This window comes from Pongo pygmaeus, chromosome 5, assembly GCF_028885625.2.
Source record: "Pongo pygmaeus isolate AG05252 chromosome 5, NHGRI_mPonPyg2-v2.0_pri, whole genome shotgun sequence".
NCBI lineage: Eukaryota > Metazoa > Chordata > Mammalia > Primates > Hominidae > Pongo > Pongo pygmaeus.
This window is the reverse complement of record NC_072378.2, coordinates 25,186,480-25,201,231: the sequence shown is the minus strand read 5'-3', so window position 1 is coordinate 25,201,231 and position 14,752 is coordinate 25,186,480. Positions and strand designations below refer to the sequence as shown.

At 38.8% G+C, this 14,752-nt stretch overlaps 1 protein-coding gene and 1 long non-coding RNA gene across 9 annotated transcripts in view; one reads left to right on the top strand and one right to left on the bottom strand.

Moving 5' to 3' along the window:
• Positions 1-14,752, bottom strand: part of LOC134739694 (uncharacterized) — a 107,626-nt gene that overhangs the window by 29,704 nt on the left and 63,170 nt on the right. The window lies entirely within an intron of this gene.
• LOC129039569 (cytidine monophosphate-N-acetylneuraminic acid hydroxylase-like) overlaps positions 1-14,752 on the top strand; it is a 129,601-nt gene that overhangs the window by 105,250 nt on the left and 9,599 nt on the right. For 6 of the 8 annotated variants that reach the window (XM_063665882.1, XM_054493470.2, XM_054493473.2 and 3 more), the window contains 3 exons: positions 8,018-8,158; positions 11,556-11,730; positions 13,235-13,351. In XM_063665882.1, coding sequence (XP_063521952.1) covers positions 8,018-8,158; positions 11,556-11,730; positions 13,235-13,351 — 433 coding nt within the window. The remainder of the gene's footprint in view (positions 1-8,017; positions 8,159-11,555; positions 11,731-13,234; positions 13,352-14,752) is intronic. The other 2 variants (XM_054493472.2, XM_063665883.1) reach the window with 1 other exon arrangement.

Below are 14,752 nucleotides of genomic sequence, written 5' to 3'. Positions count from 1 at the left end.
TGGTCCATTTAAAGCTGCTGGGGAAGGATTGGTTCCCGGCCCTCTCCCAGCCTCTGGTTGCCTCAGACACTCCTTGGCTTGTAGATGACCATCTTTACTCTGTCTCTTCACATGGCATTTTCCCTGTGTGCCTATCTGTGTCCAAATTTTCCTTTTTCTATAAAGACATTAGTCAGATTGTTTTAGAGCCCACCTACATGACCTCATTTTCACTTGATTACCTCCATAAGGACCCTATCTCCAAATAAGGTCACATTCTGAGGTACTAGGAATTAGGACTTTAACATTTCATTTTTGAGGGGAAAACAACTCATCACACGTATTTATGTTAAAATGGAAACTTTTCATGGCACCAATTAATAAGTTTTATACATTTTTAAAAAACCAATATGCAGATTTTATTTTTAATTGACAGCATTAAAGTTCACTGCAAAGTTGAGTAAAATTTGAAGAATGTTTCATTAGTATTGATAATTTATAGTTGAGTTTTGATTTATGTAATACCCTTTTGAATTCAATGGTAATATTAATGAGTTGACACAAAAGTTAGTGAATTTACTAAACTTGGACAGGCATAGTTTTGAAACTGTTATGCTTTTGCTTCAAAGCCAAATCAGTTCTTCTTAAAAAAAAAATATGAACCAGTTGTGTCAATGTGGATTTGAATGTTACATGAAAGTACATTTTTAGTACTTGCTTCTTTTTATTGGGAAACTTTTTGGGTATGTGTGGAACAACTTGAGCATGAGAAGCTACTTTTTGAACTATACATTTTATAAAATCTATAGATCAAGTCTTTCTGATGAAAATGTAGGATCTAAATTGAGATGTACTGTTTAAAATATACATTGGATTCCAAAGACTTGATATGCAGAAAAGAATGCACAATATCTCAATAATTTTTAAAAATTGATTTCATATTAACATATTTGGATCGAGTTAAGTAAAATCTATTAATTTTACCTGTTACTTTGTACTTTTTTAATGTTGCTACTAGAAAATTTAAAATTACACATGCTTGAATTGTATTTCTATTGAACAGAGTTTAATAATTTTTGGCACCATAGACCTTTTAATAGAGTAAAATCTTCGCTGTATAGAACTTCTGGGAACTTGGGCATTCTAAATAGTGAAATCATGCTAGGTAGCAAAATTTTCTGGATAGGTATAGTTTATCTCTCTAGATGTGAAAATTTTATGATTTAGGTATAATTGTCTTCTCAGAAAGAGTATTAGAACATAATTGATCTTTTCTTGATACCATGGATTCATCATTTCAAAGTTTTAGAATGTAATATAACAGCTTGATGTTCCTAAAGTTCACTGGAGGATGTTATAACAGGATATGTTCTAGTCCATTGAGCTGTTTGCCCCTGCACTAAACGGCCCCAGGCAGTAAAGCATTATATCTGCTTGTTACTGTTTTGCTAAGTTAGTGATCATTCTTCACTGCTGTAACAAATCTTTACCAGCAGTCTCAATCCTTCTCTTTGATTTGCTGCTTCTAGCCACCTAAGTAATTAAGTCAAAAATTAACTTACTTTCACTTTTTGTACATATGCTTGTGAGAGAGGCCCTGAGCAACTCTCCTAGTGAAGGACTGCTAGAAGCCTCACTCATGGATTACACTCCAAGGAAAAAGAATCATTTTCTCAAATCAAAGCAATTTCGGTTCAAATAATGCGAAAGAGAATCCTTGTTGCAGTTTTTTCTCTCACTAACCTCTCACCACTTTGCCCCACAAGCGTATGCAGTTTCCAGAACATGCACAGCAGAACAGGGAAATCAAAGCCCTGGCTTTTCAACCAGAAGATGAAGGGGACACCTGGGAGGCAGAAAATAATGGAGAGATTTCAGATAGAGGAGGCTTAGGAAAGTGAGCCCATAAAATTATGGATAAACTCCTGGGTTAACTCCAAAGCTGCACTGTGCATGTGGATCTGACCCTAAACAGGATATCAAACAGAGTACATATGCTAAAAACTACAAAACAGATGAAAGAAATCAAAGACTCTAATTAGATAGATGGAACAGCATACTATATTCATGAATTGGATGTTCAATATAGTTCATATTTTAATTATCCCCAAATTTATAGATTCAGTACAATGCCCATCAAAATCCCAGCAGGATATTTTGTGGATCTAGATAATGTCTAAAATTTATAGGAAAGGCAAAGGAATTAGACTAATCAAAATAATTCTGTAATAGAAGAATGAAATTAGAGGAACATATTCTCTAATTTTAAGATTAGCTATAAAGCTGCAGTAATCAAGATAGTGTGATACTGGTGAAGGAATAGACACAGACATCAATGGAACAGAATAGTCCAGAAATAGATCCCCACAAATATGGCCAATTGATTTTTGGCAAAGATGCAATTTGGGAAAATGTGAACGAAAAAAGGCTTTTTTTTTTGGTGAGGGGAAGGAGTCTCACTGTGTCGCCCAGCCTGGAGTGTGGTGGCGTGATCTCAGCTCACTGCAGCCTCTGCCTCCACCTCCCGGGTTCAAGTGATCCTCCTGCCTCAGCCTCCCGAGTAGCTGGGACTACAGGCGCACACCACCATGCCCAGCTAATTTTTTGCATTTTTAGTAGAGACGGTTTCACCATGCTAGTCAGGTTGGTCTCAATCTTCTGACCTCACAATCCGCCTGCCTTGGCCTCCCAAAGTGCTGGGATTACAGGCGTGAGCTGCAAGCCACTGCGTCCAGCCTGAAAAAAGGCAATTTAATGGAGAAAGGGTAGTCTTTTCAACAAATGTTACTGGAGCAATTGCACACCCATACACACACACACAAAAAAACCTACCTCAATCTGAACCTTACGTCATATGTAAAAAGTAAAAATGGATTATAGATATAAATGTTAATATAAAACTATAAAATTTTTAAAAGAAAATATAGGGGAAATATTCCTGACCATGGGTTAGGCAAAGACTTCTTAGATGTTGCATCAAAAGCATGATCTATTTTAAAAATTAATATATTATTCTTTATCAAAATTTAAAATGATTGCTCTATAAATAGGAAACTATTAAGAGGATGAAAAGGCAAACTATAGACTCTGAGAACATTTTGCAGATAGCATACCTGACAAAGAATTTGTATCCAGAACATAAAATGAACTCTCAAAACTCAGCAATAAGACTACGATTTAAAATAATTTTAAAAATCAATAGCAAGAAGATTTCAAAATTGGCAAAATATTTGAACAGATACATCACCAAAGAAGATATATGGATGTCAAATAAGCATATGAAAAGATGCTGAATAGCATTAGCCATTAGGAAAATGAAAATTAACACCACAATGGCATAACTATTAGAATTAATGGCACTTTGGAAAATTGACAATACCACCTTATGTCAAAAATACAGACCAAGAGGAGCCCTCACAGTTTGCTCTTAAGGATGCCAAATGGTGCAGTCCCTCTGGAAAACACTTTTGCAGTTTCTTTGAAGCTAACCTTACTGTATGATCCAACAGTTCCACTCCTGAGTATTTGCCCTAATTAAATTAAAACTTTTATTCACACAAAAAATCTACATGCAAATATTAATAGTAGCTCTATTCATAATCACCAAATCAACCCAAATAGCCTTCAACAGGTGAATGGATAAACAAGCTCTGGTATAGTCATACAACAGACTACTACTCAACAATAAGAACTGCTGCATACAACAGTATGGATGAATCTCAAAGGCACTGTGTTGAGTGACAGAAGCCAGTCTCAAAAGGTTACATACTAAAAGATTCTATGTATATGATATTCTGGAAAAGGCAAAATTATAGGGATAGAGAGTAGATCAGCGATTGTGAGGAGGTAGGGGTTAAAGAAGGATTTTGCTACAAAGGTGCAATGCAAGGAAGTTTTGGGGGTGATGAACCATCCTGTATCCCGATTGTGGTGACAGTTACACGAATCTATATTTGTGTTAAGATCTATAGATCTGTACTCCCTCAAAAAGTAAAAAAGAAAAAAAAAGGATCTCAGTAAGTTTGAAAAATTAAAGATCAAAAAAGGCAAACATGGTGATTCTTAAAGAGCACCTTAAGCCTTGGTAGTTAAGGCAAGCATATTGGGTTTTTTGTTTGTTTGTTTGTGGGGTTTTTGTTTTTTTTTTTTTTGGTTTTGGTAGAAACAAAGTCTAGCTCTGTCACCCAGGCTGGAGCGCAATGGCGCAATCTCAGCTCACTGCAACCTCCGCCTCCCAGGTTCAAGGGATTCTCCTGCCTCAGCCTCCTGAGTACCTGGGACTACAGGCATGCACCACCATGCCCAGCTATTTTTTTTTTTTTTTTTTTTAGTAGAGATAGGGTTTCACCATGTTGGCCAAACTGGTCTCCAACTGCCAACCTCAAATGATCCTCCCACCTTGACTTCCCAAACTGTTGGGATTACAGGCGTGAGCCACTGAGCCCAGCAAGCATATTTGTTTAAATCATATTTGTGATACAATCAAGTTATATTACATGCACATTTTATGGACTTCATAATCTCTTGCAAAAGCAATACATATAATCTATCCATTTTGTGTTATATGGAGTACAATGTAAATGCTAAAGGAAAGTTTATAGATGTTTAAACTTTGCTAAGATTTCCTTGATTGTATATAGAATTTATTTGATCCTGAGCTTATGCGGTGACTCATCCCCTAGCTATAACGTTTTCATGAGCAATCATCTGCTTCACAAAAAATTTACTTTATCATACAGTTACTGATATTTTGTGAACAAAGGGCAGGGACTGTTTATGTATAGGCAGGAAATGCGTGTGTCATTTTACCAAGAAAGTACACTTAGCTGTATTTGTCTGAATTTATTGGGTAATAAGTCAGTCCTCAAGGCGAGTTTTCGTGACAGTGATCATGTTAGGACTGCCCATGACTTCTCATCAACTGGAAGCAGCAGTACAGTAGAAGGAGCAGTGTACAGGGGATTGTGGTTTTGGTTCTACCACCATCTATCTGACTTCTCTGCACTTCATTTGTCTCATTGTTAAAAACCTGTCATCATTTTGACATGCTATGTTCTCTTGCAATGTAGCTACATTGCTTAATGTGGTCTCTTGCTGATGTGTTTCTTTTTAAACTTCTTGTTGACATTATTTAGCTCTCTTGTATCTTCCAGATTTTTTCAGAAAAGATTGGTCTAAGGTTAAAACATAATTTCTTTTGATCATTGCTCTTCGTTACTTGTAAATTCATTTGTCATTCACTGAGCAGCACCGTGCTAAGTAATGGAGAACTAGAGATTCATTTTGATTGTCTGTTCTCAGAGTGATGGTCTATTAGAAGAGAAGAACAATTGTAATACAGAATGATCAATGTAGGCAAGGAGATACAGATGCAGGACAGGAGACGAACACTGGATGAGTCTATGAATGCTGCATTTTAAAGGAGGAGGAACTGACCAGCAAAGATAAAAAGATGCTGGGATGAGAAATTGCAGTTCAGAACAGGAGACAGGGGTTGTATGAGCACTTTAGGACATGCTACGTGATTTGGATTTTTTCCTGGAAGGATAGGGAGCCTGATAGTTGGGTGAGGAACAGGGATGTAATCAGATGTGAACTGGAGGGGTTAGTCTGTATGCCTTTGTGATGGCAAAGGGAAAGGGAGACCAGTTTGGAAACTATTGCAATAACCCAGGAAGGAATAATGAATGGCAGTGGGGAGTGAGATGCAGATTCAGGAAATATTAAGTAGGTTGAGTTGCAAGGACGTGGAGAAGAATTGGAGGTGGTGGGTACTTGACCACTTAATGTGATGCTGTCATTTAAAGCAATTAAAAGCTGCACTGTTGCATATAAGTAGTTGGCAAATACTTTCACTTCCCACAATACCCCATCTAGATACTGATTTTATTTTTATTTTATAGAGAGACAAAGACACATCAAGAAGTTACAGACTTTGTGACCACCACACATTATGTTTTAGGAAGAGTAATGAATAGTAACATGGTTGAAGAGGGGGAAGTTGGAGGCAGGGAAACCTGTTAGTGGACCATGTAGAGACTAAAGGCCAGAAGAAGATGAGACAAGGTGGTGACTGTAACAGTGGGAGGATATTAATGTGTGTAAAAAGAGAAAAGCTACTGATGTCTTTGGTGCAGTGACAGCGTTCTCACTTGTGTCTACAAAATTGATTCCAAGATCATAAATGTGTCACCTTAGTGCTATAGAAATACAAATGATTATGTAGTTTTTGCTTATCTCACTAAAAATATCTATCAAGTCTGCGTAACCAATTTGTAGCTCAAGAAAGTAAAATTCCCTTTAACAGAAATGTCTGTCTATAAAACCCATGTTAGGTGAATCACAGTGACAAATCCTCTTTCTCTGGATCTTTCTCTTTCTGCTCCAACACAACCACAATCACCTTCTTGTATGACATTGAAATTGAGGAGTTAAGGCTTTTCAAGAAAGATTGTGGTACGGAATTAGATTTGGGAGACACCACGCTTTTATCAATGCCACAGTTAGAAGTTAGATCTCAGCCAGACATGGTGGCTTATGCCTGTAATCCCAGCACTTTGGGAGGCAGAGACGGGCGGATCACCTGAGGTCAGGAGTTCAAGACCAGCCTGGCCAACATGGCGAAACCCCATCTCTACTAAAAATACAAAAATTAGCCAGGCATGGTGGTGGGCACCCATAATCCTAGCTACTTGGGAGGCTGAGGCAGGGAGAACTGCTTGAACCCGGGAGGCAGAGGTTGCGTGAGCCAAGTCATGCCATTGCACTCCAGCCTGGGCAACAGAGCAAGACTCCATCTCGAAAGAAAGAAATTAGATCTCAGAGCCCAGGAGTAGTCGAGACCAGCCTCAGCAACAAAGTGAGACCCCATCTCTACAAAATGTCAAAAAATTAGTCTGGCATATTGGTGCATGCCTATAGTCCCAGCTACTTGGGAGGCTGAGGCAGGAGAATTGCTTGAGCCCAGGAGGTCGAACCTTCAGTGAGCCATGTTCATGCCACTGTAGTCTACCTGGATGAAAGAGTGAGACCCCGTTTCAAAAAGAAAGAAAGAAAAAAAGAAATTGAATCTCAAGATGGGTTGCAACTGAGGATGTGTGTGTGTAACAAGTAGTTTTTTTTTTTTTTTTTTTTTTGAGACAGAGTTTCGCTCTTGTCGCCCAGGCTGGAGTGCAATGGCACGATCTTGGCTCACTGCAACCTCTGCCTGCTGGGTTCAAGCGATTCTCCTGCCTCAGCCTCCCGAGTAGCTGGGATTACAGGCACCCGCCACCATGACCAGCTAATTTTTGTATTTTTAGTAGAGATGGGGTTTCGCCATGTTGGCCAGGTTGGTCTCAAACTCCTGACCTCAGGTGATCCGCCCGCCTCGGCCTCCCAAAGTGCTGGGATTACAGGCATGAGCCACCACGCCCGGCCAACAAGTAGATTTTTAATGGTTTTGAATGTAAAAGCTTTTCAGATTTTACTCCCAAAGTTTTGTGGCAACCTGTGAGGGCTGAGGCTTCGCTGGCTGCACAGCCTGTGTCAGACAGCTGGGTGGAGAGCTGGGGCTGGGCTGACTGCTGATGGTATGGCCTCAAGCAAGTCATGTGTCTTCTCTAAGGCTTAGTTTCTCTCTCTAAAATGAGCCTCATAATAGTACCTCATGGGGCATTGTGAAGGTAATCAATTAGTTCATATTAAACACTTAGTATAATGCCTGCCAAATAATAGTTAATCCATATATTAACATTAAATACAGGAGTGTGCAATTCCCACCTATTTTCAGTAGTCAGTCTTGCTACATCTAACTTCAATTCCAATCACCATGCAATTATACTTAAAAACAAAGTATAAGTACAACCTTCTTTGACTGACACTTCTTCTCTAATTAGGGACATTAGCCCAAATATAGTCTTTATTTTTCCATGGAATAAGTGGAGGAAGATTGGAAAGTGAAAATGTGGAGAAAATAAAACAAAAATCTGTCATTGTACTCATCAGACCATGCACCTGAGAATAAACTTTCTTACATGGGAATGCTTTTATTTCTCAGGTACATCAAGGAAACAAACACCAAAAATGACCCAAATGAACTCAACAATCTTATCAAGAAAAACTCTGATGTGATAACATGGACCCCTCGACCGGGAGCCACCCTTGATCTGGCAAGAATGCTGAAGGATCCAACAGACAGGTTTGGCTTAAATATTTTTAGAGGATAAAAATGTTTAATTTTTTTCAATATTATTAGAAAATAAATGGCTCACCTCTGGCCTCTTGACAGGTTCCTATTTTGTTTGTTATACAGTAAAATTCACACATCACTTTTTATTTTATTTTTTTGAGATGGCGTCTCTCTCTGTCGCCTAGGCTGGAGTGCAGTGGAGCGATCTCGGCTCACTGCAACCTCCACCTCCCAGGTTCAAGCGATTCTCCTGCCTCAGCCACCTGACTAACTGGGATTACAGGCACATGCCACCATGCCCGTCTAATTTTTGTATTTTTAGTAGAGACAGGGTTTCACCATGTTGGTTAGGCTGGTCTTGAACTCCTGACCTCGTGATCTGCCCACCTCCACCTCCCAAAGTACTGGGATTACAGGCGTGAGCCACCGCGCCCGGCCTACCTCACTTTTTAAAAATGGAAGTCTTACCATTTAAATAAAATGAACTATCCAATAAGTATCTCACAAATCTAGGGGAAAAAAAGACTGAATTTTTTCCTAATCTTGTCATCCTATATAACAGTGACTCAAATGTTTTCATCATCTCAGAACCTTACTAGAGAGTAAACAGTGAAGAATCTTTTATTTTAGTAAGGTCCATTGATACAGCTCAAAAATGAATTATTTTATGAAAGTAAAAAGCAATAAGAAAATTAGTTTTCATATCAGTGCAAATATTACCCAATTTCCCATTCCACAGATAGTAAATTTGAACAAGTAACAATAACACACTGGAAATGCAATCCAAGAAAAGTTAACATGATACCACAAAGCTATATTTTTTTGAATACTACTCTAAACCAAATGAAACCATCATGGGCTATTTGGAAATGGACTAACATTTTGGAGAGTGGTACATGCAATTACCAAAAGCGCACCCTCTCCCAGCCTTACCTCTGCAAAGTCAGTATGAATGGTAAATCAGCCCATTCTGTCTTTTGCTAACTTCCCATATTAAACGAGTTATCAAATCTGGTCAATTCTCCTTCATAAAGCACTCACAAATCCATCACTTATCTCTAGCCTCTTCTGCCCTGGCCTTAATTCTGCCTCTCAAAATTTCTCACCTAGACTCCTGCAGTGCCCCTGAACTTGTATCTGTGCCTCCCCCACAACTTCCTTTGACCCATCTTCCATGCCAGTGTCTTCTCAATCTGCTGGTCACAATCCATTGGCGAGTCATAAAATTAATGCCATTGCTCACAGCCAATGTTTTAAAAATGAAATAGAATGGAATAAAATGGAATAGAATAGAAAATACCTGAGTACATTGCATGTAACAAGGGTATTATTTCATGAAACTTTTGTTTCATAGGTACCCTTGGTAGGGGGACTCCAGGGTCCTAATGTAAGATGTAGTCTTTACTGGGATGATAGGCAAAATGTTTGAAAGCCCCTGCTCTTCATTGCTGACAAAGTAACCTTTCTAAAATGCAAACATTCCTGTTTAAAATTCTGTAGAATATCGTTAGTGCCTCCAGGATAAAAGTGTTTTTAATTTTATTTTCCAGGTCTAAAGGTTTTTAATTATTCCAGTTCTTAGCAAGGTATTCAAGAGCCTTCATCATTTTACATTTGCCTAACTCTCCAAAAATCATCTCTTTCAATTGCCCCAGCAGTAGTTTTCAAGCTTTAATGAACATCACAATAATTGAAGAGACTCACATAAATCCAGATCCCTGGACTCCCTTCCCCCACAGATCCTGATTCAGTAGATCTGAGGTAGAGCCCAGGAATCTGCATTTGCATTCTTGTGCCTCACCAAAGCATTCTGGGTGACTAGAAAGTCAACACTGTTGGGTCTTAGAGCTAAGACAAATTATAGAGGACACACAGAAACCAAGTGCTCTAACTGCCTTGCAAGGGGAAGAGGAAAAAACTGTGACCAAGGAAAGCTTAATCTGGATCTTTGGCATTTAGAGATAAGGAGGATGTCACGAGTAAGTAGAGAGGAGAAAGAGATTCTAGTCAGAAGCAATGGCATGTGCTGGAGAAGGCAAGTGTATAATGGGTTTGGTGAATGCAGATACTTTGAATGAGGGCATAAATATATGTAATTCATTCAGAAATGATTTATTGAACTCCTTCTGTGTACAAGTCATCATCCCAGGTATAGAGGATACAGCTGTGAAGAGGCTTTTGCCCTCATGAAGCCATCTGTCTTCCTGAGTATAGAGGGCTGGTGAGTGAAAACAGAGGAAAAGGGTGAGATAGGCGGCAGCCAGGCTTGGAGAAAGGCCCCAGAAGCCAGTGCAGGGAATTTTTCCTGTGAATGAGGGGAGCTGCAGAAAGTTATAAAGCAAAGAAGGGACATTACTGAGTTGTGTTTTAGAAAAAACATTTCAGTTTTGCAGAGAATGGACTGGGGAACAGGTAGAACCACTGGAGTAAGGGAGGGTGGTTGGGTGGTTGGGAGGGTGTGGCTTTCTATAGAAAGAGATTAGTGAAGCTCTAGACTGAGGCAAGGCAAGGAGTTGCAGAAGATTTGAGATACATTTAGAAATGAGAAGCTTTAGGATTAGCTAATTTTTTTTTTTTTTTTTTTTTTTTTTTTTTTACAGAAACCAGTACATCTGTAGCTTTGGGCATATAAAAGTATAGTTTTGAGAAGAGGGTTAGCTACCACCACCTGCCACGTCTTTATGAGATGGGCACCTATTTCCCTCCTTATATTTTCTTTATCCATACCACATCCTATTCCGTTCTCGGGATTTAAAATTCCATGTTTTATGCAAGGATACATCTTCACATGGGACGGACAGAACTCTAGGACTGTCAGAGAACTCTACCACATTACTGGCTGGGTTTAAGGATAAAAACTTGCATCTGTCTATTGGCTGTGCTTTGATTAGGACAGCAAGAGCACCATATATTAGAGACACAAAGTTCTGGGAATATCTTAAAGATAGGCTAAAGTCATCCATATATCCAACAAATATTTATTGAGCACCTGCTGTGGGTTCAGTCATGGTTGCTACTTTCACCAAACTTATATTCTAATTGGGGTGGGGAGGCACGAGTGTGCAGGCATCCACAGAATCATATGGCCAGATTATAAGCAATATTTCCATAATTTACTTGTTTGGAACAAAGAGGCCCAAATTAGTGGTTTTCACATGTTTTTTTCTAGACATAGACTTCTTTCTTCAAATGAAATCTGACTTAGAAACCTATGACACTAGACAATAGGAGCTGCTCTGATTTAGGCAATGGTGGGACCACTGAGGCACTTTTGTGGGACCTCTTGTGAATTATCTGAGCGGTCTCAAAGCTGCTAGTCTGGTTGACTTTTGCTACTTAAGTACTAACTTTTACCTTCATTACTTGTTACTTTCTTTCACTGTTCTCACACCTTTGTGTCTTTAAGCAAGGGCATCGTAGAGCCTCCAGAGGGGACGAAAATTTACAAGGATTCCTGGGATTTTGAACCTTATTTGGAAATCTTGAATGCTGCTGTAGGAGATGAAATATTTCTTCACTCATCCTGGATAAAAGAATACTTCACTTGGGCTGGATTTAAAGATTACAACCTTGTGGTCAGGGTATGCTATTGTTCGTCTTTGCTTTCTTGTATAATGGAAATACATGAACACCCCTTTGTTTTCCAATAAGCATTTATCAAGTCCTATCAACTGCCTAACAGAGAACAGATTTCACACTTGATCAGCAATCTCTTGTTGACTATTTAGAGAATGTTCTTAAGACCCTAAGTTTTTCTTTTGGAACATCTTTTGTCTCCTATCACCACGTGTTTTTTGTTGTTTGTGTTTGTGAGTGTTTTTGGCATGGCAGGAACAGCTATTTAAACTGTGGGGCTAGAAGATAGGATCCACCCAAGGAGGTGATGGCCTGGAGCAAGGTGAGGTAGAAGCAGGTAACCCTTATCTGCAGCTATGCTGAGGCTGAATTGCACAAATTAAGAACTAGGCCTAGGTCTACAGTCTACAACTTAAAGTAGCCCTAACACATACATACAGAGCCACAAGCTAAGAGTTCATGTTATCACCTAGTCACCAAAACTGGACAGATCTCCAAAAGCAAACTAAATACTAGCAGACAGAGGGTGCGAGACAAAGAGGAGGTCTGAAATGGGACAGGAGTAACTGCAAAGTCAGTGAGTAACCAGCCACCTGTGGCTTATATGAGATGCCTGAGGTTGTGTAGGGGAGCAAAGTTTAGGGATGTCATCAGGAAATGGACAACACTCACACTCTTGAGACACAAGTATTCGTTACCCTCAGGGTAAGAACTACTCCCAAGTTTATCTTTCAATTCCTGAACATTAATGCCAGATAATACTTGCTATTCTCAAAAGCAATGATCCCCAAAAACCTAGCTGGGGCCCATGGCCAGTCTGTGACAAAGTTTTTGCTGGCAAATAGTGAAATAAGTAAGAGAGCAGGTATGTATGTCAACTCTCTTTTCTTGGGATGAATTGTATTATTCCATGACTAAGTCCTTTCTATTTGGGGGGTATTAAAACATTCTTAAATGAAATAAAAGGGTAGCAGAGGCAAGGTTTTTTTCTGTCCTCACTTAGCCAAATAAATAGTTAATATCTATATTAGTTCCCAGATAATTTATAGAAAATTGCCTTTGAAATCTAATGACCTAGGAAGCATTGGTAAATGATATTTTCATTAGGACAATTGGTACGAAAAAGAGAAAAACTTTTGACAGTTTTTTATAAAACATTTTCAGTGAAACCATTTCTATTTAGCTGCTATATGACAATGAGAAACATTACACATTTATTTCCTCACCTGCAAATTTATGGTGGGATTTGATGTCTCATTACTAATAGTACTTCAGATAGCGATAACCAGCTCTATACATTTGATGTTAGTGACATGAAGCGGTTTTGCTAATATGGACTAGGATTTGAATGTTACAGTTCAGGTGAGAGAAGAGACTCTTAATATTCATTTCCAGTTCATTGCTATCATCTATCATTTAAAAGCATTTGAGTCTTACACATTCTTAGAATTTAAAGACCTTGACCACTTGATTGATATTCTTCTCTTTACCATGTTGTCATTTGCACAGATGATTGAGACAGATGAGGACTTCAATCCTTTTCCTGGAGGATATGACTATTTGGTTGACTTTCTAGATTTATCCTTCCCAAAAGAAAGACCACAACGAGAACATCCCTATGAGGAAGTAAGCAGCAACACTGGTGGAAGTCTGCTTTTCTTCCTTCTTTCCTTCCTTCCTTTCTTCCTTCCTTTCCTCCTAAATAAACTTTTAATTTTAGAATAACTTTAGATTTACAGAAAAGTTACAAGGATAGTACAAAGTATTATTAACAACTCACTTTACTATGGTACATTTGTCACAACTAACAAACCAATATTAAAACATTGTTATTGATCAAAGTTCACACTTATTTCTTTATGAGCCATTCCCAAAGATTGACTTCTCTGTCTGCTCACTTGCAAACACCTGCTCAACCTAAGCTGTTATTAGACCTTTGAGCATTGATCTCTGCCTTCCTTTTCCTCTGCCCCTTCCAATGGGTGTCTCTGGAAAGGGAGTTAGATCAACATGAAGCAACACATATTTTATTGAATTCAAATTCTGAACAAATCCCTCGCCAGTGGCAGCATTATGTAAAGAGCCGTGACATTGGAGACAGTGTCAAGATGGGGACTGATGCCCCTTTCTGCTGATCATGATTCCTGACTAGGAGGCTTTGAGCAGTTATTTAAGCTGTCTGAGCTTTAGGGGTTTTTGTTTTTGTTTGCTTGCACAGGGCTTGCTCCCCCCTTGCCAGTTTGTCGTGATAGTTAAATGACATAATATATGTGAGCATGCATTGTAATTTAAAATTGTCTATGAACGTAAGAATCATTAGTTACGAGGATATACGGTCTGCCCTTAAACTTATTGTATGTGCCATTTAAACGTGTGATGTCCTAAATGTAGAGGTTTAAATATACCTTCACCTAATAGATGTAATAAATGTGCTCTTAAACTACATTTTAATAAATTGACTAGTATTTTTGTGATTTCTTCAATACTTGCTATTGAAGAAATCCTATATTGAAACTTCAGTAAAACTAATAATCTACTACCTGATTTGTAGGTATTAAAAAAAAAAAAAAACTGGCCCTGGGCACGGTGGCTCACACCTGTAATCCCAGCACTTTGGGAGGCCAAGGCAGGTGGATCCCCTGAGGTCAGGAGTTTGAGACCAGCCTGGCCAACGTGGTGAAACCCCATCTCTACTAAAAATACAAAAATTAGCTGGGCGTGGTTATGGGCACCTATAGTCCCAACTACTCGGGAGGCTGAGGCAGGAGAATCGCTTGAACCCAGGAGACGGCAGTTTCAGTGAGCCGAGATCATGCCATTGCACTCCAACCTGGGCGACAGATCAAAACTCGGTCTCAAAAAACAAACTGGATTTTTACATGTAAGAAAATCCTGTGTGAGGCACCATATAGATGATAAATAGGCTTACACCTTTTTAGACAAAACGAATCTTTGCATTTATTGCTTTATATACACTTACCTAGCTTGCTTTATGCCAAGCACAGTGTTAAACACTTTGCAAATATT